Genomic DNA, 23,701 nt, shown 5'->3' on the forward strand with positions numbered 1-23,701 from the left:
ATGACCAGCACCTAAGAGTTGAACCGCTAATGCATATAATTTTTCGCAGCACACCAAAGCATTGGATACTTTTCATTTGAAGAACAATTTATTTTTCATTGTGCCAGTAACACGTTGTAATTGCCAAGTATTTAACACGATGTTATTGCCCTGAAAAGGATTAACTTTATTTGCTGTCCGAATGTAAATGTTGATTAAAGTCAGGAGTCAAAATTCAAAATTTTTCGATCACTTTGAAAAAACGTATGAATTTTTCTATAAAATGTATGAAAAAATTCACGTGTTTCTTTTATAAAACGTCAAATTTTGCCCGATTTTTCCAAAATTCCAGCATCACAAATAGGGTTGGGAGTACCGGTTTTACCGTTACCGAAAATCGGTAAAAACGTCCAAATATCCTATACCGAAATACCGGTTTTATAAGAATGAAAAACCGGTATTTTCGGTAATTTGGTAGGAAGGACTATTTAACAAAAGGGTTTTATTATTGCACAGCTTTGAAACGCTTTAAAAAGCTTTTCACTTGCTAATATTTTCAAATTAGGTGGCATGCACAGTAAGTTTGCCTGTTTTAGGACTTTTTAATAATGATGTAAGCAGGGGAATAGTGCTTATGTAAGCAGCGATAACAACCCGAAAAAATCCCTCATGTCAAATAAAACTTATCAAAATATGGAGGAACAAGAAAATCTTCAAGACAAAATCAATCAACTCCATATTCCCATACTCCATTTTGTATTCAATTTATTCACACTACTGGCAAATCTATAACGCATAGACCTATCATAGAACTCTGACAATAGATTTTGCAGTTTTCATCAGCAATACTGCCTCAGGGTACGTTGAAATGAAATTAAAAGAAGATTGTTACAAAGCACTGGTTTTCAAGACAATGCGGAATTTATGCTCAAGCGGTTTCATAAATTGAGTATGAGTGTTCGAAAGACACTTTTGGATACCAGTGACAAATTTGACCTTGATCAACCTGACCTAGCGTTTTAGTTTTCGATAGGCTGAAACCCGTTCCAATTTATGGTAAACATCACCTTCACGTCCGAGCATTAGGGTAACCAGAAAACAACTTCAGGTCTGATTTTCTATGTATTTGTTTTTAAAATCTCGGAACGCTTACTGCATCTAGCTAACCAATGTGCTTTTTGGACTAATAAGCGACGACACTTTGCATACTACGATACACGAACCAGATGCTGAATCACATCCCATTTTTTATTTTGATTATAGAGGTTTTAATCTTAGGGTCATATGGCTCTCTTTTTGAGTTAGAAAAAATTTCTAACTCATTTTGCGGGATTGAGAATCGAATCCAGGTGAGCTGCGCATAAGGCAATCGATTTACCAACTACGCTATTCCCGCCCCTTAATGTGGACTTAAAAAAAGATCATAATACCATAAGAGTAATCAAATCAACATTCATAAAGCTTATTCGATATTGGAGTACTGTAAGAACCAATCATGTTCTCTGTTAAATGGTCAAATGCCCAATTGGCTTTGTACGTTGAGCGATTATTTTGTTAACACAGTTTGTATTTTTTTTAAATACCGGTTTTTACCGGTTTTTTCATTTTCAATACCGAAAATACCGGTTTTTTTTTTAAAATCCTCCGGTTTTCCCAACCCTAATCACAAAGGTAAATGCCATCCCAATGCTCCCCTATAATAAATTTATTATAAATACAGTACTTCTTCTCATTGACAATAGTAGCACTATTCTTCCTAAAAATGTTTATGTATCTAAAATTTAGGAACTCAGCCAAAAATATATCAGAACAATGTTTATCTATAACGGGTTATTTTATAAAATATTCGATTCATATACTTGGGATATGTCAAAAGTATTATTGTATTACATCTTAAAATGAATATATCAAACCGTGTAAAATTAAGTAAAATTCATACAGTTTTTACCAGGACCTTGGTTATGGCGCCTTCAATTTGACTATCTTTGCTATTGGCTAAATCAACCATTAATTTGCGAAAATAGTACTGGATGCTGCACCCCTAGCCAAACGAACAGCATGCAATGCAGGAATGAAATACTACAAGCATACATAGTTGGTATGATCGATGTACTTCAGGATAAAATAATCGTTAGTGCCGAGTGGTGCATGCATCGATTTCGCATTGATTGCAAACACGATACGCTCCAATGGGTCGCCGTGGGCAGCACGTAGACACCACCTAGCCTACATATTTATTTGGGTATCATCATCCCACTTCTCTCCAGCAGACCATCACGGCAGCATCAGGCATCGAAGCGTTGTGTTTTCATAATACTCCACTCAACAGCACCTTGTTCGTAGTTACTACTGTCTATGATAAACAATGCAAACGAATCACGATGCTTTGCGCCCTAAGAGCATTTTTGATGGGGTTTCAATAGTTTGCAGTAACAGCGTACTTATGGAACATATATAAAAACAACGAGAGCGATTTGTTCTTTTCTCTATTGAAATCACTGCAGCATGACAAATACTAAAAGATTCACTTTTGTTAGATGGATGAGCTTTTCACTCGTTTGTTATGCAAAAGTTATTCACTGTTGATTGATTGATTGCTCGATGTATTACGTGTTAGCGAACTAGGCTCCCATTTTTTAGTCTTGTGCTGAAGACCCAATAACCCTCCCATGTTAAACTTTTTTGTTATATAGTTTCGACAAAATTCCTCTCCTAGGCTGATTGGATTGATGGTATGGATAACATCTTCAAGCAAACAATTAATTATTTTATTGGCTTTTGACATAAGTGTTAATACCTTATTTAAAAGGATTCGAACCTGCAACCCTTGAGACTCTGGCCCAATGCACTAACCATAATACTATCCTCGAGCTAGGATGACGTCTCAGGAAAAACACATGATTATCGCATTGGCGACAGTGATCGCACTATTGTCTCTAGAGTGAGATCACACACAACTGTAATTCAAAAGAGACTCCAACATTGAAAGGAACGTCGTAGTCACAACAAAAAGAAACAAATTCATATATTAGAAGTCCAAGGGCGCCATGCTCGGACACTAGTGATATGGGACAACTAACTCGCTTCCAGATCTGAATCGTACACTGTACTACACACAATCAGAATCGCGACTATTTGCAATTGGCCTGTGGTGACAATTTCCTTGTCTGCAATTGTAATGAGTGATTCTGACAGAGACTCCATCCGAGAACCAAGCTGCACAGCTCCAGTTGGACCACTTTCAGAATGAAAAGGAATCTCAACTAATTAGTCAGTTTTTCCAAGTTAATTTCAACCTATTTTCCATTAGTTTAGCTATCTTAGGTACTGATAAAACATGATTTTTCTTCAATTGGTTCAAAAAAGTTGAGCCAATCTTTGGATTTCTAATATTTGGTCTACCTTAATCCTTCCTTGGTATAAGTCAAACACACTTTTTTAAGCTGTACATAACTTTTGCAATAGAATCGAAATACGTAATAGAAGAATCTCAGTAATTTCGCTGCAATTTTTTTTTTTCATTTTAACGCTGTTCTATGTTTTTCAAAACTGTGCTAAAAATGAGACATTATATGTTGTGGAGAAATCTAAGTAAATTTTTGTGTTACATAAAATGTTTACATGGAATAAAATGTCAGCAACTTGTATATGTACGTTTAGACACAACTAGGGACATTAGGGTGGATATGCATTTTTGCACCGCTCCATAACTACTCCCAAAATAAATCCTCTGGAGCCCAAATGCCTCTGTATTTATGCTTTGGAAATGTGAGCGAAAATTTTCCAAATAATACATGCATAATACAATATCGAACCCCTTATCTACAGTTTAGAGATAACTTGAATATACATTAGGATGGCAATTATTTTTGCGATATTGGAATTTTTTCCATCGCCGGTCAAAAATGAATCAAGGAACCAAAAAAAAAAAAAATTGGGAAAAATTTGGGCAAATTGGACCATTTTAACACGTGCTGACAATTATTGAAGTTTTATATGGGGATATACGCATTTTTCATACGTTTTATATGAAAATCCATATTTTTTTTCAAAATTATCATAAAATTTTGAAACTTGGTAGAGTTTGGGCATACTATGAAAGGTTTCAAGAAAATTAATGACAATTTCTTTTCTGGGTCTGAGCATTTTTGTAAAAATAATACTCTTTAAATTTTTTTAGAGAATCCGAAAACTTTCCGTTTGAAACTTTTCATAATGTGCTCAATTTTTCGATCACTTTGAAGAAAGTTATGAATTTTCATATAAAGCGCATCAAAAGTTTCTTGTATTCGCATACAAATATCGCTTTGGAGCACGTGTTAAAATAGTCCAATTTCGCTCAAGTTTTGCCCAAATTTAATTTGATACCTTGATTCATTTTATCACCGGCGGTAGACAAAACATCGCAAAAACAACTGCACCCTAATACACATATCGCCATCTCCTTGTTATTCCACTCAGAAATCTTGTGATTTCTGTTGCAGTAATGAAAAGTTTATATAGTTCATTCGAAGAGCTAGCAGTTACGGCTTAGGGTGTGAAAATTCGTTTTGAACGAGTAGATGATTCTCGGTTCCAGTCCTGATGCTACCTGCTAGTCTTTACAAACGTGTTATTTATTAAGTTTTTAGCTACATTCAATAACCAAGGAACTTTAAAGTGAAGTATATCTTTTCAATATTAAGAGCTATAGTACTCAAGGGAGAGCAAGGAGTTAAAGGAAGTAAATTTAGAAAAGCGTGGAAAAGGGTCATATGAGCAAGATTAGAGTTTACCGGCGACTTAACCCTTTGTCTGCTACCGCAGGAGTCTTTGCGCATTGGAAATGCGAATCCCTTTTTAAGGGAAATTTATACTAAGCAATCAGAAAGGGCTATGAGACTAAGTATAGGGACTGAAGAAGAATATTTTAGCAGTTTCAGTGTAGTAAAAAGAATGGGAAATATTTTTCACGATTTTGTCAGCCTAACATACACTAAGGGGCTTATAAAAATGGATCTCCACTGTATTGGGAAATCGGTGAAAAACGAAATGCATCAATGACGATCCCAGGAGGTCGGCGGCGGTGAGGCAAGCGAAATCTTCACACTTATCATCCGAGTGAAGCTTATGTATGCAATTTTACGACTTATTAATATGTGTCGCTATAGCACAAGTAGTAAAGAGGTGTTCTCAGCAAATACACTCAGGTTTTTTTACGCGGAGGATACAGGCCGCGTAAATGAAAACCGCGAAAATTTAAAAATCCACGTAAATGAAAACCGCGTAAATTTCAAAATCCGCCTGAATGAAGACCCCGTATATTTAAGAATCCGCGTTAATGGAAACCGCGTAAATTCAAAAATCCGCGCAAATGAAAACCGCGTAAATTTCAAAAATCCACGTAAATGAAAACCGTGTAAATTCGAAAATCTGCGTAAATGAAAACAGTGTAAATTCAATAATCCGCGTAAAAAAACATGCACCAAAACTTCATAAAAAACCTGAGTGTACATGTTTGTCGGCTCTAGTCAATGAATCTAATAACCAATTTTTTCTAGAAGTTTCAGGTTATGAGTTATTTATAGCATCGGAGGACAACATGGAACAAAACAAAATGCTGCAATGATACGATAGAGAGTAATGGGCGGGTGGGGATGTAAGTTGATGTGGAAAGAGAATCTTTGTGAGCTTCATAAGCAGCAACTGGATTCGAGACACCAGTACTAATAAAGTCTAGTTTATTAAATTTAGTATCAGGTTCACGGTTCGCGCGATCGCTGAGGACCACAAGCAAATATGTGAATGGTACCACAGTCACAGAATCAAGTGTACACACGCGAAGTCACATACACGCTAGCACACGCGAAAAAGACGTTAACATACAAACGCTTGAGATCTTCGCGACCATCCACGCATACATACGCCCGATTACACCTCGGTGATAGTGAACGCCAAAACACTCATACATTCTCATACGCGGTCTCAAATGCCCTCGCCCGCGATTACGAATCGGTCACGTCCGGAAGTCTATCCTCGATCCTAGAAGCCTAGGTCTATGCCTTCAGCTAGACCAATTATGAAAGTGCACTCATATCTATTAGACAACACGTCTCATGGTGATATGACCGGGAACCCTAGTGATATAAAGGAGCCCACTCTCTGCTAGAATCTGAACCGCACACCGAAAATTTAATATCAGACACACAGTTTTCGCGACCATTCAAAAAACACGCAAATATGTTACAAAATCACTTCAGCATACAAACGTTTGAACCCCTCGAGATTATCCAAGCAACCTACGCCCACGATCTCGCAAACATGATTACACCCCGGTGATAAGGTAAACATCTCAGCACTCATAAACATACAAACGAGATCAAGCGTCAATTTACAAACTCCCGCGCTGGCGCAATCATGATTCGGGCACGTCCGGATGTCTCTAGCCACTAGACAACACGCTCCATGGCGACATGACCGGGAACCCTAGTGATATGGGGTAACTCATTCCCTGTCCGAATGTGATCCGTACACCGAAAACTGCATATTAATGACTGTCGGCGTGGCCATACAAGAACACACGCGGATATGTGAATGGCTACTGGGTTACAAAATCGAATTTATACACGCGAAGTCACATACACACGAGTACACGCGACAAACACGTTAACATACGAAAGCTTAAGCCCTTCGCGATCATCTACGCACACCTACACCCGCGATCACGCAAACTTGCTAACACTCCGGTAATGATGTGAACGTTTTAGTATTTACGAAGTTACAAACACGGCCACGTCCGGAAATCTTTGCCCTCCATTCTAGCAACTTAGGTTCATACATTCAGTTATACCAAAAAATTAAGCTCATATCCACTAGACAACACGTGCCATGGCGACATGACTGGGAACTGTAGTGATATGGAAGAACCCACTAGAATCTGATCCGTACACGAAAAATTAAGTATCAGATACACGGTCCGCGCGCGATCATTCAAGATCACACGTGAATATGAGAAAGGCACACGGTTTTAATATAGAATTCATACACACGAAGTTGCATACACGTTAGCACACGCGACATACAAACGCACACGCGATCAAACACGTTAACGTACAAATGCTCGAAAACTTCGCGATGATACATGCGATCGCGAAGTCCCTACGCGCGCCCATACCGGAACCGTACAATGAATATCACATTCACAATTACGGCTCGCTGCAATTGGCCTAAAGCAGTTTTAGTGGGCGCATTGCCTGTCTCGTCTGCAATTGTAGTGTGTGATTCTAACGGGGAGCCCTTCCGAGAATCTAGCTCTACAGCACCAGTAGGACAACTCCCGAAAAAAAATTTGAGAGAGCTTTTTTGGTGTACTTTTTTCAATCGTGCAAAATCTCACAAAAAGAAAAATGTATTTCTGTAATAAATTGATCTAGTGCATCAACAACAAAACATGCAAAATAGATTGTAATCTTCGCCTTTTCAGGATAGACAAATATCTAACCCTATGTGTGGAATCGAACTCAGGTCAGCTGCGTACTGGCCATCGATTTACCAAATACGCTACGTTCGCACCCGCGTTCAGAATTCTTCTCTGGCAAACTCAAAGTGTACATGGAAAAAGTCATAAACAAAATTATGGCTTTTCATATTATACACAACTGAACTGTACTGTGTTTATTACTCTGGGTAGCCAGTGTTCATCATTTTCCATAGCTTATTGGATTGCATTTTGAGCGGTAAAAAATAAGCAGTAGGGGAACAAGGGGAGACTTGACCAGGTTTTCAGTTAAATCTTCGTAAATATATAAAAACGTTTTCAATCTTCCAAAACTCGTTGAAATGTAATGTGCAAAAGTATTGTGCCAATTCATGATTTTTTTTCAGAATTGTTAATTTACCTTTTCAAAAGTTATAAAAGTTTTTCTGTAATCGTTTTTTTCTGGTCAAGTCTTCCCACCGCGGGGAAACTTGACCAAGGCGTGGGGAGACTTGATCATGAGAATTTTGAAATATCAGAACAAACAACAATGGCAAAAAACATGCTGTAATCATTTTTTTCCATATTGTTGAGGTCCTTAGTATCAGTTAATAATATTAGTTAAAAATATAAGACGTATTTCATGAGTTTTAATTTTTTTTAATGCATTCCCTTTTTAGGATTAACTGTACTGATTACATTGCAAGTTCACATGTCACGAAATCAGTCATATCTAGAGCTTTTATTCAAAACGGCATATATACAATGAGTGACTCTCTTTGTTTACTTTCTATTTCGATTTTCACAGCGTCACTATAACACTTTTCACTTATTTTACAGTACAGATCGAAAGACGGTGGTTTTGACTAGCGTATTATGCTAAGAGTTGAGGGTTAAATGTTAAAGCGACCGAATTATTACCAGAAGAGAAAGTAAACAATGAGAGTCACTGTAGATATGTCTTTTTGAAAAAACGCTCAAGATATACCTGCTAACTTTGTTGACTAGTACTATACAGATATAGACTGATATTTAAGGTGGGATTGTTTGTGACGTGATTAACATTCACAGTAGATAACAAAGAATAGTAAATATCGTAAATTTAGTATCTTTCTTCAGCTTATTGGCACTTGGTCAAGTCTCCCCATAAAATCATGGTCAACTCTCCCCAACATTAGTCTTACGTGCAATGTCGTGCTAATTTTATAAATAACTATTCCAATATTCCGATTAATGTAGAATCATTTCACTACTTCATAGGGATTCATGTTGGTATATGGGAACAAAAAAATAGAAAATGTAGTAGATATGTCCATACAAAGTTTGATAAAAACACCATTTAACGCAAATTCATGAATTACGGAATATTTTACATGAGAATTTTTTTAAAATAAGCTAACTGAATCGAAACAAGTATAAAAATATTTTTAAAAAAATTTATGAGCGTGGAACACGTAATTGACAATTGTTGAATCTCGCCGTGTTCCCCTACTTAAGCACCACAAACGACCGACTTCGTATATCGGACATAAAATAAACAAACTTTACGTAGTTTTTTTTTGCTGTTTATTGATCAATACCGGCGCCGGCCATACATCCCAGCAGGAAATGGAAAGAATGTTAGTCTGGTACTTGTTTTTGCTAGATACCTTATATGCTAATGCGTACTCCAAAAGTGTCACGGGAGATTGCTAGCAGGGATAATGATTCGATTTACGTTTTAGGAATATCGTAACGGCGAACAGCGAAAAAATGTCGCACTTTCTATATCTTGTATATAGAGTCACTTTTATACGGTAATATGATATTGTGAGTTTGTCTTTCGAAGAATTACAACACTGGAGATGTAAAATAATCCTTGTTATTAACTCACAAAAATTTTATTAATGATTATTATGTGCGTCCAGTTGCATCACGGAGTGCCGAAAGTTTTTCAGTACCACATTAAAATTTCGTTTTTTTAAATTGTTTGATCTTTTTTGGTAAATCATGTATCGGTTGAATAGCTGGGACCGTTTAGAAGGTATTCTGATCATAAGCACGGTCATCCATAATTTCAGAGGAAAATGTCGTCGTGCGGCATCTCTCCCATACAATTGGGAGAGATGCCGCATCAAAATTGCGGGTGAAATGCCACACTCGATGGAGGAGGATACGTAGCTAAAATGTATTTTTTTCACCTTGGAATATCATTATATGATCATTTGTGTCAGGTATAGATTATTAATAAGGTATATCCACAAACTAACGGACCTAACACAGTGACATATAGGAATATGAGTCTATTAATCTATATATTTAAACGGGCGATATGTATCTAAGTTTTAGTTACTTCGGTTAATTCTTTAAAGTTTCGGGTACTAATTTTAGTAAACGGATTGATTTGTAGTGATGTCAATCTTTGGATAAAAAAAATGAAAATTTCGACGAATTGATGCTTTTTAAAATGAATCTTTCAAGAACAAACCAAAGTTATATAAATACATTGTTGGAAGAAATAACCAAAAACTGCTTTTGTGGAAGCCCTGCCAATATATCGCCCAAATAAACATATAAATAAATAGTACCCTTAATTAAGTTACTCCAACTTAACCGTTACACAAGGTTGCAAAAGAAAAATATTTTTAAAATGTTGAATAAAAAAATGTTTCTAGAAATGGTATTACCCCCTTAAGAAAAATGAAGGTGCTTCATGAAACTCAGCTGAAGACCTCTAATCACAAAAATATCAACGATAGCTAAAAAATACTTTTGTTCACCATTTTTCAGTTTGTGACCATAGTGAGTTTGTGACGCACATGCTGCATCTCTCCCGCAATGACCTTCATGGAAATGTGATGAAATTTTTTTCATGACAAAATCCATTTCACAGTATTTCCGAAATTTGTCGCAATTGATAAAATTGATTTTATCAAATATTGAATGGTTTACTTTGATGCAGGATCAATTTTAAGAAATGTGCGGCATCTCTCCCCAAATTACCCTACCTTATTCAAATATTATTTTGACAAGAGACAAACTAGCAAAAACAAAAGCGCCAAAACATTTCTAGAACAATATTGAACAGTAGTAAACCAACTGAGGCTACAACTAAAAATTGTTGTCGTGAAGTGAATCTGAAATAATTTTGAGCTGGCCCAAAATATCCATTAACTGTACTGACAACCTGACTTTGTTCGACGGACATACTAACAATATCACGGGCATACTTCATTTTAATTCTAACTACTAGAAAGAGAAGTAAGCAGGTTTATCACGAATACATAAGAAGAATAAAAAGAATTAATTTACTAATTTAGTACAAAACATTAGAATATCTAAATGGTGCAGGAAATGAAGAGGGGAATTCTGTCGTTGTTATGACATGGGAGCCGAATCTCATTGAATCAATTTTTGGGTTCTGCCGCCGTATGCCACACGGCCTCCAGGTTGGGTTTGTGCGGAAGAAGATAATTGTGATATCAACCTCCTAGTGGACACCAGCCCATGTTAAAATTATATTTGAAAAATAATGGTTATTACATCAAAAATATTAATGTCTTCAACCAAGTTCTTTCCAAACGTCAGCTCTATAATTCAGTCTACAATTATTGAAGAGTCCTTTTTAATAAAATCACTTGAAAGATGTCTATCAAATATATATTGCACTTTTGTGGGGATTATTTGACCTGCGTTAAGCCAAAGCGAACTGAGCGCCATATTTTTTCCTGATGTTTTTAATGAAAAAAATATTTTTTCGATTATTTACCATTATCATAGAAAGTCTAAGGGTACTTATTTGCTATCGATTACTATTTGAGTTCTCAGAAATAAATTGATGTAGGTGTTTATAGTGCTACATTAGCTGCGATAGCGATTTTTAGGAAGGTACCTTCAAATGGCGCTTGGTCCTCTTTGGCTTAACACAGGTTATTTGTGTAAAAAGCGCTAGAGCTTCGCCGAAACGTTTGACCTTTTAGCATCAATAGTAAACCCTCAAGCAGTCGCGAGCTCTTGAAGTTCAAACTCGATTTTGCCTGAATGTCAACATGTTGTGCACTCAATGACTACTCGATTTCTGGAAAGTTAATCGCTACATTCAGCGCATTACATTTAATATTTAGATTTTGCTATTCCGTTTCATATAGTAATTTTATTTGAATGTATATTTAATGGGTATATTTAATTTCTAATTGAATATATTGCATAGACGGCCGCCACAAGTGATGAAATTTAATCCCTATTATTTACGTAATTTAGCTATTTACTTATAATGACTACAATCTAATGTTCTAATATTTGTTTGCTTTGTAATAATGCGCTCTCATGTATTTCTTTCATCTTTTGCAGGTAATTGAAGTTCAATTTGGTATAATTATAAGAGGATTTTAACTACTAATAAGGATGCCTAGTGGTAAGTTTTTAGCAGCACGACTTCCTACGAAAGAGTAAAAAGTTTTTATTTGATTTACTGCCGCTCTACACATAATTGTCCAATGTGTATAGGGAATCCCATAGCGAATGGGACATTTATGTGTATAGCGGCAGTTTACCATGACAAGAAAATGAAAGAAACACTTTAGGATGCTAGTAAATCTATCTGTATGTACAGTGGTGGAACGCATACGCAGATTACATGTGTCCAATAACATCTTTAACAGGCTACCAGCAACTTAAAAAGTTCATAACAATATCAATTTCAACCGATTTGGACACCTCAATGGTTTGGATTTAGGTGCTCATCCACACTTGGACCATACATGAAGAAACCGGATGAGTTCAAGAGGTTTCTGGAAAATCAGGCATGTCCTATTACTGGGATACGATTTATGATTTTTAATAGAATCCTAGGAATATATGTAGTGCTTATCCCACTACCATCCCTGGTCCATAGTTTCATTAGTTTGACATTTATTGCACCAGGTAAATATACATCATGTCAAAGTAGTACTTCATCTAGTAAATACAGGCAAACAGTAGCGATTTGCGTCCTTTAGAGGTTATAATTTCGTTTCCCGAAACGCATTCTCACGTTCATCGATGTTTGTACATATGATAGAGTCAACTGACTCATAATGACGAAATTGCATTTTTTTGCATTTTTCGTAGAATAAAATTCCCCATGTATCACATTTTCCATGTGGCTCCGTTATGTTTGTGCAAAATAAATTCGCGGCGCGCTTGTTTTGGTGACTATATGAGGAAAACTATACAAGTTATACAGTCCATGATCGCATATTTGTACCATTTTCTATGGGATTTCCTATCTTTATGGGATTGGTTTGGGATCATAGGCAGTATACAAGCCGCCCGTCCGTATACACTCTAAATATTATTCAATGTAATAGTAATAGTAAATTTGCGTGTCTACTTTTGTTTGTGTTTATCTTTCCAAACTATTTAAATGACTTGTAAGATTGCCAATTTTCCGATTTTTTAAACGATTTTTATTAATGTTCTGCTTTAAACATATGCAACACAACCAAGATGTAAACCATCTTAAAGCTGGCACTGCTAACAGTTACGTTGATGATGTCGACGATGGTGGCTATGAATTTACACACCAGATAGAATCCCGTCAGCACGACTGGCGAAAAAACAGGAGCGCACAAAGTCGCAGAAAAACTGTACAAAGTCCCCCCAAGCCGCAACTCAGCACCCCGGGTGTTTGTTGTTGCTACCTAGCAAGTAGCTTTTCCCTCTACTAATTCGCTTCGGTTTGGTGGGTCGCTTGGTACTAACACATCACAGCACCGCACAGCAGAGCGTACCTACTCGTGAGTCGTGACGGGGCGGCCGACTTGGGCAAGTTGGCTAATTTCTCGCAGTTTGATTTTTCCTCTACGATCGGCTAGTCGACAGTAAACAAACGTGCGGCGGTAGGCGGTTTCATTCGGCGATTCGTTTGAGTTGCTCGCCGACTACCTAGTTGACGGTGAAGGTAGAGAGCGGTTTCTTGTGTTATTTTTTTTTATCATTTCGAACGGTTTCGGGCATCGTGCCCTGGTAAAGCACCCTCTCTTTTAGGAGGTCAAGTGTCGAAGAGGCGGTGTGTTCAATTGAGCCTGGCGAGTGAGATTTGTTACGCAAGAGAACGCGCGTAAATGTTGAAGGTGACATGCGGTTCAACGAAAGGATCTACAATCGAGTCGATATGGTATCAGTTTAAGACTCGAGAACGAATAATAGACGGGTCGAAAGTTTGGTCATTTTACCGTGGTTTTTGTGATTAACGAAAGATTTCTATGTGGCAAAGACGTATTATACTAGTGGCCTAGTTTGAAACCGTTAAAGTAAACTGCAGTTTATTGTTCCCCTGACCTAGACGTAAAGTTAACCTAAGCTTAGTGAAAAACTTTATTGTGCGAAGTCGGCAGAATGTGTGATGTTATAATTGGCGATCTGATGAAAAGCTAGCGGTAAAAAAGAAACAAGCAAAATATGCTAACACTCATAAAGAACACCGGATATGAAAAGATACCAGAAAATATATGGGATGGGTTCCCTAGCTGCCATGGTGTACATTCGGTCGCACTGGTGGGTTTATCTCTAATGTATGTGCACACCGTGATGAAATATTCTTTACAGTTTAATCATTAAACTAATAATTAAATTAAAAGTTTCATCCTTCATGGTAAACTGAATCTATCCAGAAAATTAGTACTAGCATCGTAGCCATATAAAGACGCTAGAAATTATGAACTAATTGGGGGAACTAACTGAAATCTTTATCTTTTTTCAGGTAAAGCTAATTATAGATGGTTAGTAATTACCTAATTCTAGTTTGAACTTATATATCGCTGAGTTTGTACATTCTGGAATTTCAGGAACAACGCTCTTAGGCCTAGGTATATTGGCTCGTGATTTAGAGAAATTTTAGAATGATCCTAATTCGTGAGTACAGCATTTTTTGGGATCCCAAATGTTCTCAAATGTCTATCCAAATTTTGGGTGTGATTAGTTGCTCGCAGGCTTTGCGCATCGGGTATAAAGTTTCTAAGGAAATTTACCTTTTTTGCATTCCCTCCATTTCTCTCTTTCATTCAAATTAAAATGAAAAAACAGCACAGGAAAGGTGCAGTCTAGAATGTGGTTAACAACTTTACCGAACACTGTAATTTTCTAAGATTTTTGTAGAAAATTTAGTGCGATTTCTAAACAGAAGGTCGAAATTTATTGCAGAAATATATTGCGTTTTGGAACTTACGTTTCGATCTCGCCTTTTTCTTAATCTGACACTAACTTAGCACAAGGACTAATATAGCGCCGGATTAACGTTGGCTCCAAAGATGATTATATGATTTGTGTTCCTGAGTAAACACCTAGTCAAGCGTGATGTCCTGCAAGAAAATATGTTTTATTTAAGCTTATAACAATCAGTGGAATCGAAACTTGGGTTGGCTTATTAACCAAATACATTATGCTCTATGCTATATTTCTCCCTATCAGTGTGATTACATATGTGGGAGTGCGCACGTAGTGATTACTAATAATATTCCTTGTGCTCAGCACACAGTGGGCCCAAAGTGCAACAGTTTTTTAATAACGCTCAAACTATGGATTTTAGCAATATGATGTCTTTGAGGAAGTTCCTTGGAATAAAACGTCCCTTCGAGGAATTATCCCCTTTTTTCTTTTTTATTTCACTGATTTGCGATATAGGCAATGTCGTTCTAGAAAGTGAAATACACCACATTGTTAACCCTTTCATGCCCAACTTTTTTCTCGTGCATGTAGGGTTTCAAAACTATTTTTCCTTGAAAATGGTGGGGTCAAGAAACATGAAAAGCCTTTTTTCATAAAGATTGGTGCTTCCCTCGCAGTGCTAGAAGCTGCTCTATTTTTACCTTCCAATGCTCAATACAATTCTCCTAGAGTATTTACAATATTCCAATTGCGTGGAAAATGTAGCCAAAGACAGTCTAAATTGACAAGTTTTATCAGTTTTCAATAATATTGCAACACAACGAAGATATATGAAAAATTAATTTTCCGTCGCCGACGTAAACTATTCCTGGCAGCACTGCTCCATAGGAATCTAATCAGACTAATTGCAATAACTTCAGTTCTACAGCTGGTCTTTGAAACTAATAATACTCAAATGAAAGGCAATAGTTACATTTATTAGCCTTGCTAGTTTTTGTTAGCAAACTTTACCTTAATCTAAAGTTATTGCTGTTTAAAAACGTTGTTGTCCACAAACAACATGGGCATGAATGGGTTAAAGACACTGACTTGTTATCGATTGTATTTACAGAGCTATTCACGCTTTTTGAGTGAAAATAATTCGTTTTCCAACGTATCTTAACACTTAAAAGGGGAAAAACGGGCAAACCATTCGCTAACTAAACATTCGTACGGTGACTCTCGAACCGTTTAGACGCTCTTCCCAACCCGTACAATGTAACGCTGTAGGGTTCCCACATGAAATTGCATCAAGAAAAATGCTGTAGAAAACAACCCATTGGGTATTTTCTCTTGAAAATTTGGGTACAAGTGATTTAGAGTGTATTGTTTGCACTGTATTTTTATCGCTGTCAGTTTTTCAAAAATTGGAAATAATTGCGTAAACCGAAACGCAACGTCACGAATTGATTTTACGCAAGCCCCTGGAAAATCCTCATCTATCTCATAGGGATATCGAAAAAACAACTCGGAATCGTGCAATCAACGGTGAGCTGTGTGATTAAACGTTACTACCAAACTCTGAGCATCGAACGGAAGGTCAGAAATGCGGTCAGAATGGATGTTCTATTAGTGATCAGGACCACAAGCTTGCGGTGAACGCGCGTAAACGGAATCCCAATGCTTTAGTCAAAGATGTGGCCAAAAAGTTGAATCTGTCCAAGTATTTCGTTCAGAGAGTCAAGGACCAGGAAGGACTGCATACGTACAAAGTGCACAAGGCTCCAAATCCTGACGAACGGCAAAATACCGTGGGAAAGTAACGGCCCCGAAAACTGTACACCCAGATGCTGACGAAGCCTCATTGTCTCATCATCAATGATGAGACTTACGTCAAGGCGTACTTCCGGTAGCTTTTGGGGCTACTGTTCTTCACCGCCCAGCCCAAGTTTGATCTTCCGGAGGAAGTAAGGAAGTAGAATTTTTTTAAGTTTTCCAATAAATACATAATTTGGTAAGCGATCTGCTCATGTGGCAAACAGAGTGCGCCGTTCGTGACTACCGGAACTGTAAACGAGGAGATCTACCTCAATTGTCTACAGAAGCATCTGCTTCCTCTGTTGAAGCAACACGAGGGCACTACGATCTTCTGACCGGATCTAGCTAGAATAGTGGCACTATTCAAATGTTGTCCTGGAGTGGTACGAAACCAAAGGGGTCACTTTCGTACCCAAGGACATGCCCCCCCCCCCCCCCAACGCACCGAAACTAAGGTCAATCGAAAAATACTGGGCAATTATGAAGCAGGCACTACGGAAGCATCCCAAGGAGGCCAAATCTGAGAAAGACATAGAGAAAAAGTAGGTTTCGGTACAGAAAAGCTGCTGCCAGATGTTGTACAGAAACTAATGAGTGAAGCATAAGGTGCGAGCGTACGGTTATGGTATTGAAGTTGAATGAAATAAATATACCAAAAGCTTATTAATGGGTTATATTTTATTGTCTGAAGCTTTGAAAAGAATCGGTCCACTAGGTAATTTTCTACACCGTTTTTTTTCCGTGATGCAATTTCATGTGGGCTACCCTTAATATAGTATAGTGCAATGTTTGCTAATACGCTTTCAATGCTATCTCTTGTGATTTTCGACTCTTAGAGGTTTTTTACTTTTGAGTGTGTGTGTGTGCGAGTGAATAACCATTATTCGAGTAGCAGAGCACTAGAGCAGCAGTACTTTTCTTTGTGAGCCGACGAGATATCTTTAAACAAAGCTAAGTATCGATATTATATTACCTTCCCCATTCTTGTCTCTGAACTGAGATCTAGGCCCGTGTAAAAATTACCTCTCCTCAACAATGATTCGTCTCAAAATGAGGTCGACTCCCCGGTTAAAACTATGTGGTGGTAAATAGTCTGAAGCAGGCAAATGATATTGCTGACTGCGGGCCTTTTACAAAACAGTATGGAGCTTATGTACCAACAAACCAGATCGAAATAGACAGTGTGGTTTCCGATTGAGTTTATGTTTGCACGGACCTGCTGAAACACGGAGTTGGCTGTTTAAAAGACACCATGCTTCAACCAGTGAAGATACTGGACTACAAACGGTGACAGGACAGGACTTAGACTCTTATTATGTGACCTTAGCCGGGTTTACTCTACCTAACCCTCTTCTCTTTGGGAAAGTTCGCTTGCCTTTCCGCCTTTTGTGCGACGGATCATGAGCTGCATTCATTGAAAACAATTGGAACACGTAGTATGTAGATATCCCTTCAAGGTCCTCGAAAAACAACAGCTCAAGGAAGTACTGGTACAGCTTTCATTATTTCGGACCCTCTTAAGGTTGCACAGAGAATGCGCAAAATTCGCAAACGAAAAAAGCAGTTTTTTTCACACCGTATGTCAGATCTTCATAAAAATCAATCAGCTTGTGTAGAATGTTGTTACAGTACTGCTGATTGATTTTTATGAAGATCTGACATACGGTGTGGAAAAAACTGCTTTTTTCGTTTGCGAATTTTGCGCATTCTCTGTGCAACCTTAAGAGCATCCCGATAACCTTTCTCCCGCAGTAAAAACATGCTTGATTGCAGTTGATATCGCTGCGGTTAGATAGTATGTGGAAGGTAATCCATGATCCTCACGGTAGCGACCATCTGCTAATCGTAATTTATATTACTAACTGTTCAGCGCCACTGAATACAATTAATGTTTCGTATGATCTCACTATTAATTGTAAGAACTACTCGTCCGCGATATCTGATAAAATCGAGCCCACACTATAGCTACCCCCGGAGGAAGATTATTAGTTTTTGGCTTGTTTGATTTTCGACTACGTGATTCAGGCTCAGACTAATCGCGTACCAGACGCGAACTCCTCCTAACGCATAGTGGGACAAAGACTCCTAAGATGTGTGCGCAGATAGGGCCTTCGTATACAAGGAATTCTGAAGGTAGGAACCTCTGAGAATGCGATGTTGGAAATGAAAATGAAGACCTCTATCTGCCGAATCAAGTGATTATTGGCGCAGGTTCGTCGGCGAGCTAGCGGAAGAAATATCGATTTGCACACTTTAGGACACTGCCCGACGTATGGACGTATTGGTGTGTGTGATCTCTCTCTAGAGGCAATTGTACAAATCTCCGATTAGATACGGGGAACGTGCCATTTAAGCCAATATATTCTGATTCCTAGAGGCAATGGTACGATAACTGTCGCCAATTCGATAATCATGTGTTCTTTTTGGGAGTCATCATAGTCCAAAGATAGCATAATGGTTTGTGCATTGGGCTGCAGTTTCGAATCCTGCTTTTGTGGATTTTTTTTCACATAATTGCTTTCATTTAACTCACCACTTCGATTTATTTTCCTAGTTTGATACTACCAAAATGTGTAACAAATGATACAATACAATACAATAACCAGAACGTGGTGGGGTACAATACAATACAATAACCAGAACGTGGTGGGGTACCCAGGAGAAGTGATCTGGCTGTACCGAATAACGATATCGTCGGTAATGGATTACAGACATTTCTTCTTTAGTTCTGCTGCGAACATAGTTTTCATCAAACTGGAGCGAATCCGGTATTGTTATTTGCGTTTACGTGCTGGCGGGCTCTGCTGGAAAAGCGATTTTGAAACCTCATCGTTTGTTACCGATGCGATATCTTGAACCCGTTAGTAATAGCAAATTTAAAGAGGTTTGTCGAGCTCAATTCTCATACACGATTTATTTCTTTCCACTTCAATTCTTCTTCGTATTATCCCAACCGTGTCAATTTCTTCCATGCTTCTGATTCAACTGTATTCTTCGAGAAGAAGAGACTTGTGGAATCCCGATTCACATATGTCCGCAATTGATCCCATAATTTTTTTATAATAAATTCCGAGAAGTTAACTGCAACAAGGATTTCTTATCGAAGGGTCAAGTCTCGATGGCACCACTGGTTGCGGTATATTCAATCATAACCTCATCTCGTTCAAACTCATTGGTCCTGCTGCAGTTTATGTCGCAGAACTTGCTGCTGTTCCCTTAGGATTACTGATACTTTGTCCACCAATCATTACTTCATCGTTTCAGGCAGCCTCAGCTCAGTAGAGACTCTTCGTTCGGTGAAACCTAAAAAGAACTTACAATGCTTACTTGCATGCTCTATTTATAATATCGCAGATTACCTTAGTTTGGTTCCCTTGGCCTTGCTTCATCCAAGGTAGTGAAGAATACGACTCTTTAGCTAAGGCGGGACCATTGGAAGGTGACATTTACAAAAGACCAATCTTCTTCAATGCATTTTTCGATATCTCTCGCTAGAGGACGCTGGAAATTTAGCAGACATCGAGTGGCAATGAAGAGTTAGCACGATATCCTACATTCAACGAAAATCTTTTACTCGTGCAATGACGTGTTGCGACGGTTATTACGATATCGAATATATTGTGCGTACATGCGCCGAGTACTGATCCGCCAAATATCATTACAAACATCGCACGCGCAACTCGGTGTGTTGCCGATCCGCATCTTAGCTTTACTACGAAATCGTCTGGAGAAATCTATTGCTGATCCGAAGACCACCTGGCGTCTTAGTTCATGATGCCTCATGATGATGACCGTCCGAGTCTGTAATCAATGTCGTTGATTTTCCATTTATTTTTCTTCTCCCTGTCATCATTGTCCATCCTCTCTCTTCTGTCTTAAAAAAACTATGTGTTGTGATTTCTTCTACTACTAAATAAACTATTTTGCTGTTTGAGTTGCTGAAGAAAATAAAGTTCGTAATTTACTATCGGGTAAATTAAGTATCGATCTGATGAGGCAAGAAATTCACGTCTCTGCGATGAACATGTTATGAGATATTTAGGATTGAAATGTTGATAATGGTGGTAAAATTGCAGTGCTGCGAGAAACTATACATTTACTGAAATTGATTTGTTCCTCGTAATCTTCCAATTTTAATAACATTTTTAGAATAATTCCTAGCAAGTTACTGTTTTTGTCAAAGTTGTAAACCACATTTTGGGCAATCTTTTAATAGGAAGCGACAAAAGAGTATTTACACATTACTGGGTAGAGTAAAATTCATTGCGATTTTGAACGCATTTGCTCTTACTAATTAAAAGTAAAGGGGCATGACGGGATTCTGATTACGGATTTTTGCACAGGGTTTTGAAAACGAAGAAATTTCCGCCGTTCGCTCTTCACAAGTCCTTTCTATTGTCAAAATATTTGCTTCCTTGTAAAAATCGCTAGCTATTGCAAATCAAAACTTATCTACCAAAGAATAAATGAATCCAATTTTTTCCCGTAAACAATTTCATTGTTTTCATTCCGAATATGGATTGAGACGGAATTTTAAATCTGTTACGTTTTCTGCGGTTGAATTGTACTTTGTGAAACTTTACGAAATCTGAATACTTAGGAGTACAGAATCATGAACCGGAAATCTCGATCAAGATTTCGCGTCTTCCACCGGCCTTTCAGTTCCGGAAGATGTAGTCTACATATTCAAAAAGACTTTTTGACCATTCTAGACATGTAATGCAAAGCATTTTGGTACCTGTCTCAACTGTGTTTGAATCAAAGAACTGGAGCTTCAGCTAAGCCGGAATCGATAAAATCTATCTGTTCATATATTATGCTCGCCGATATTTATGACCCATATGCTATGGAATTTTATGACGGCACTAGCCGTAGAACCGTTTCGGTGATCACAACAGACTCGGTCTACCATAAATTCCTACCATAGTTTTTTTCGGAGAAGGTGCGAAAACGCTTCGTAGCGGGTCGATCGTACAATGCCCATTTGGTAGATTATACAGATTGTATGTTTCCATTCATAATTAATATATAAATAACAGTTTCGGATTCATTGTTAGTCAGACTATAACTGTTTCAGAGATAAACCGACCGCATACATATAATTTAAGTGGTGTGTATTTTATTGACATAATTTACAAGCTGCACTAGAAATAGGGGAATTGAGTTGTCTACTCAAAGTTATAGCACAATGTGTTGATGAAAGACTGTGGGAAAAAGATAAATAAGGCCACATTTTGGCATGAATCTTTAAATTTGGGTGTACTCCCAATTAAATTTGAATAGTTTAATTGAAACGATATATAATGAATTCTCTATTAATTTTTGTCTAATGCATCACTATAATAATTTCTCTGACCAAATTAATCGCCAATATTTGGTTCTATTTAAAGCCTAAGTTTACAAAAAAAAAACACTCAAATTGAATTAGCTTAGAAGAATAGACGTTAAACGACCATCCAACAAAAACACATTTTAACTTTTTATACACCGTTCGGTTGCAATTGATATTGACTACAATGTAAAAAAAATATTTCAGTAATTCAACAATGAGACACCACCAAGCGAGTGACGAAAATGGTCTCATATTCATGATTTATGACCACCTTCTCCGGAGATTCATATGCTTTATGGCCCGTGTCCGCAATCGCATAATAATGAATCTCCGAGTACCTCAGTTCTTGATCATAGAGATACCAAAGCCTTCCCTGTTCACCGTTAGCACAATACTTGACCAATTGTTTACCTCGAGGGCGTTCGATCTTGCGGCGAGAAGCTTCAGGAAACCTACCTAATGTATAATTACCCGGAAACCCGTTCATACAGTTCTCCTTCTCGAATGTCAAGAGTCGCCGGAGCGCGCGCCGCGATACACGGCTATAAAAAGAAAGCTTGATCGATGTCGATTTGAAGATTTGTCAGTTCCGCTAGTAGATAGGACCATCCCAACTCTAAAGATCGCTCAACACTTGATAGTTGTTTGGCCTGTTTTTACTTCTCATTTTCCAATGAACAAAACAATTTGAATATCCATTCTGCCGGAACGAACGAACGCGAAATGCAAATGCCTAGTCACACAAGTGTGACCATTCGATTTTGCCTGTCTGGTATGTACACATATAATGGATGAAACATGGAGACAAACCAAGGTAAAAGTTGTTTAATTTCGAGAAAAAGTCAATGGCTGTTGACTTATCGGAACATATCGACATCCGAGAGCACTGCATTGCACGAGTGCATACTTGTATCTCTTAAACAAGAACGGGCAAGTGCGGTGCCATTGACTGGTTGGCGCATTCTAGGGGGACCAAATGTCAATAACTGCCAAGATGCCACAAGGGGGAAGAGCGTGCTGTAGCGATAATGAGTTTGTTCTACTTTTTGTTCAGCAAGTGAAGTGCTAAAAGCACAGCAAGGATAACCTTCGCATTAAATGATTTGATCGTGACAACAGCGAAATAGTTTCCCATCGCACTCAGCCGGGTGGTAGTCAGCGCAGCGTTACAATTTTGTGGTGTGTGAAATGATTTGAACTAAACTAAAAGAAATAGTGAAAAACTTATGATGTATGTATAAGTTATAAATTAAACACGTGAATGAACATAAAATGATTGATTGTGAATTACAGTGACTTTCCTGGAGATTTTAAACTGACAAAAAACATATAAAAAGTCAAAAGTTTGGAATCGCTGAATATTGCAACACCTCAAACAGTTTAGGATGCTATCCCAGTCAAAAAGGGCAAGTTGCTGGCTAACGGGGGCTATTTGCCAACTCGGATGCACTAATTGCCCTTCAATTTGCCAGAAAATTGCTGGCAATTAGGGGGCTATTTCAAATGCAACATTTGGGCGATTTGTCGCCGTCCTTTTTAGCCGCTGTACCCGCCCTTAAATCGCCCCCAAATCGCCCAGGGAACGCTCCATTTAATCGCCCTTAATTGCCTAATATGAAAATTACAAATATTACTTATTTTCAGATTCATTATCTACTCACATAAACTTATCACTACACTAGGTAATCACCACCAAACTATAGGAAGAATCAATGGTGAAATTGGCATTGCACACCAAAACTTACCACAATCTGACTTTTATTAAGAGTTTAGGTCAGATATCTTGTTTCACTATATTTACACACGATTCCACAATTTCCCACATTCGATGGCTAAATGAAGTGCACGAGACAAACAAAAAACAAGCGAGAACACGCCAATAGTTTAAAAAAACTATTTTAAGCTTAAGCCAAACATGAACCGTCATGTTTAAAAAACGCAAAAACAGCCGCCAGAAAATTTCTCATATATAGAGTCACTTTTGGACGTCAATATGATATTGCGAGTTTGTC

General features: G+C 37.8%; 1 protein-coding gene across 8 annotated transcripts in view; it reads left to right on the forward strand.

Moving 5' to 3' along the window:
* Positions 1-23,701, forward strand: part of LOC131677472 (guanine nucleotide-releasing factor 2) — a 117,374-nt gene that overhangs the window by 21,343 nt on the left and 72,330 nt on the right. For 3 of the 8 annotated variants that reach the window (XM_058957308.1, XM_058957336.1, XM_058957362.1), the window contains exon 1: positions 13,701-13,833. The exons of 1 other annotated variant lie outside the window; for it this stretch is intronic. Coding sequence is in view for 1 of the 7 variants with exons in the window: in XM_058957354.1 (XP_058813337.1) it covers positions 11,819-11,828 (10 nt within the window). In the remaining 6 variants the exon portion in view is untranslated. Of the gene's footprint in view, positions 1-11,764; positions 11,829-13,228; positions 13,356-13,700; positions 13,834-23,701 lie in introns of those variants that run through there. 4 more of the 8 variants (XM_058957318.1, XM_058957327.1, XM_058957354.1 and 1 more) reach the window with 3 other exon arrangements.

Source organism: Topomyia yanbarensis, chromosome 1, assembly GCF_030247195.1.
Source record: "Topomyia yanbarensis strain Yona2022 chromosome 1, ASM3024719v1, whole genome shotgun sequence".
NCBI classification, from domain to species: domain Eukaryota; kingdom Metazoa; phylum Arthropoda; class Insecta; order Diptera; family Culicidae; genus Topomyia; species Topomyia yanbarensis.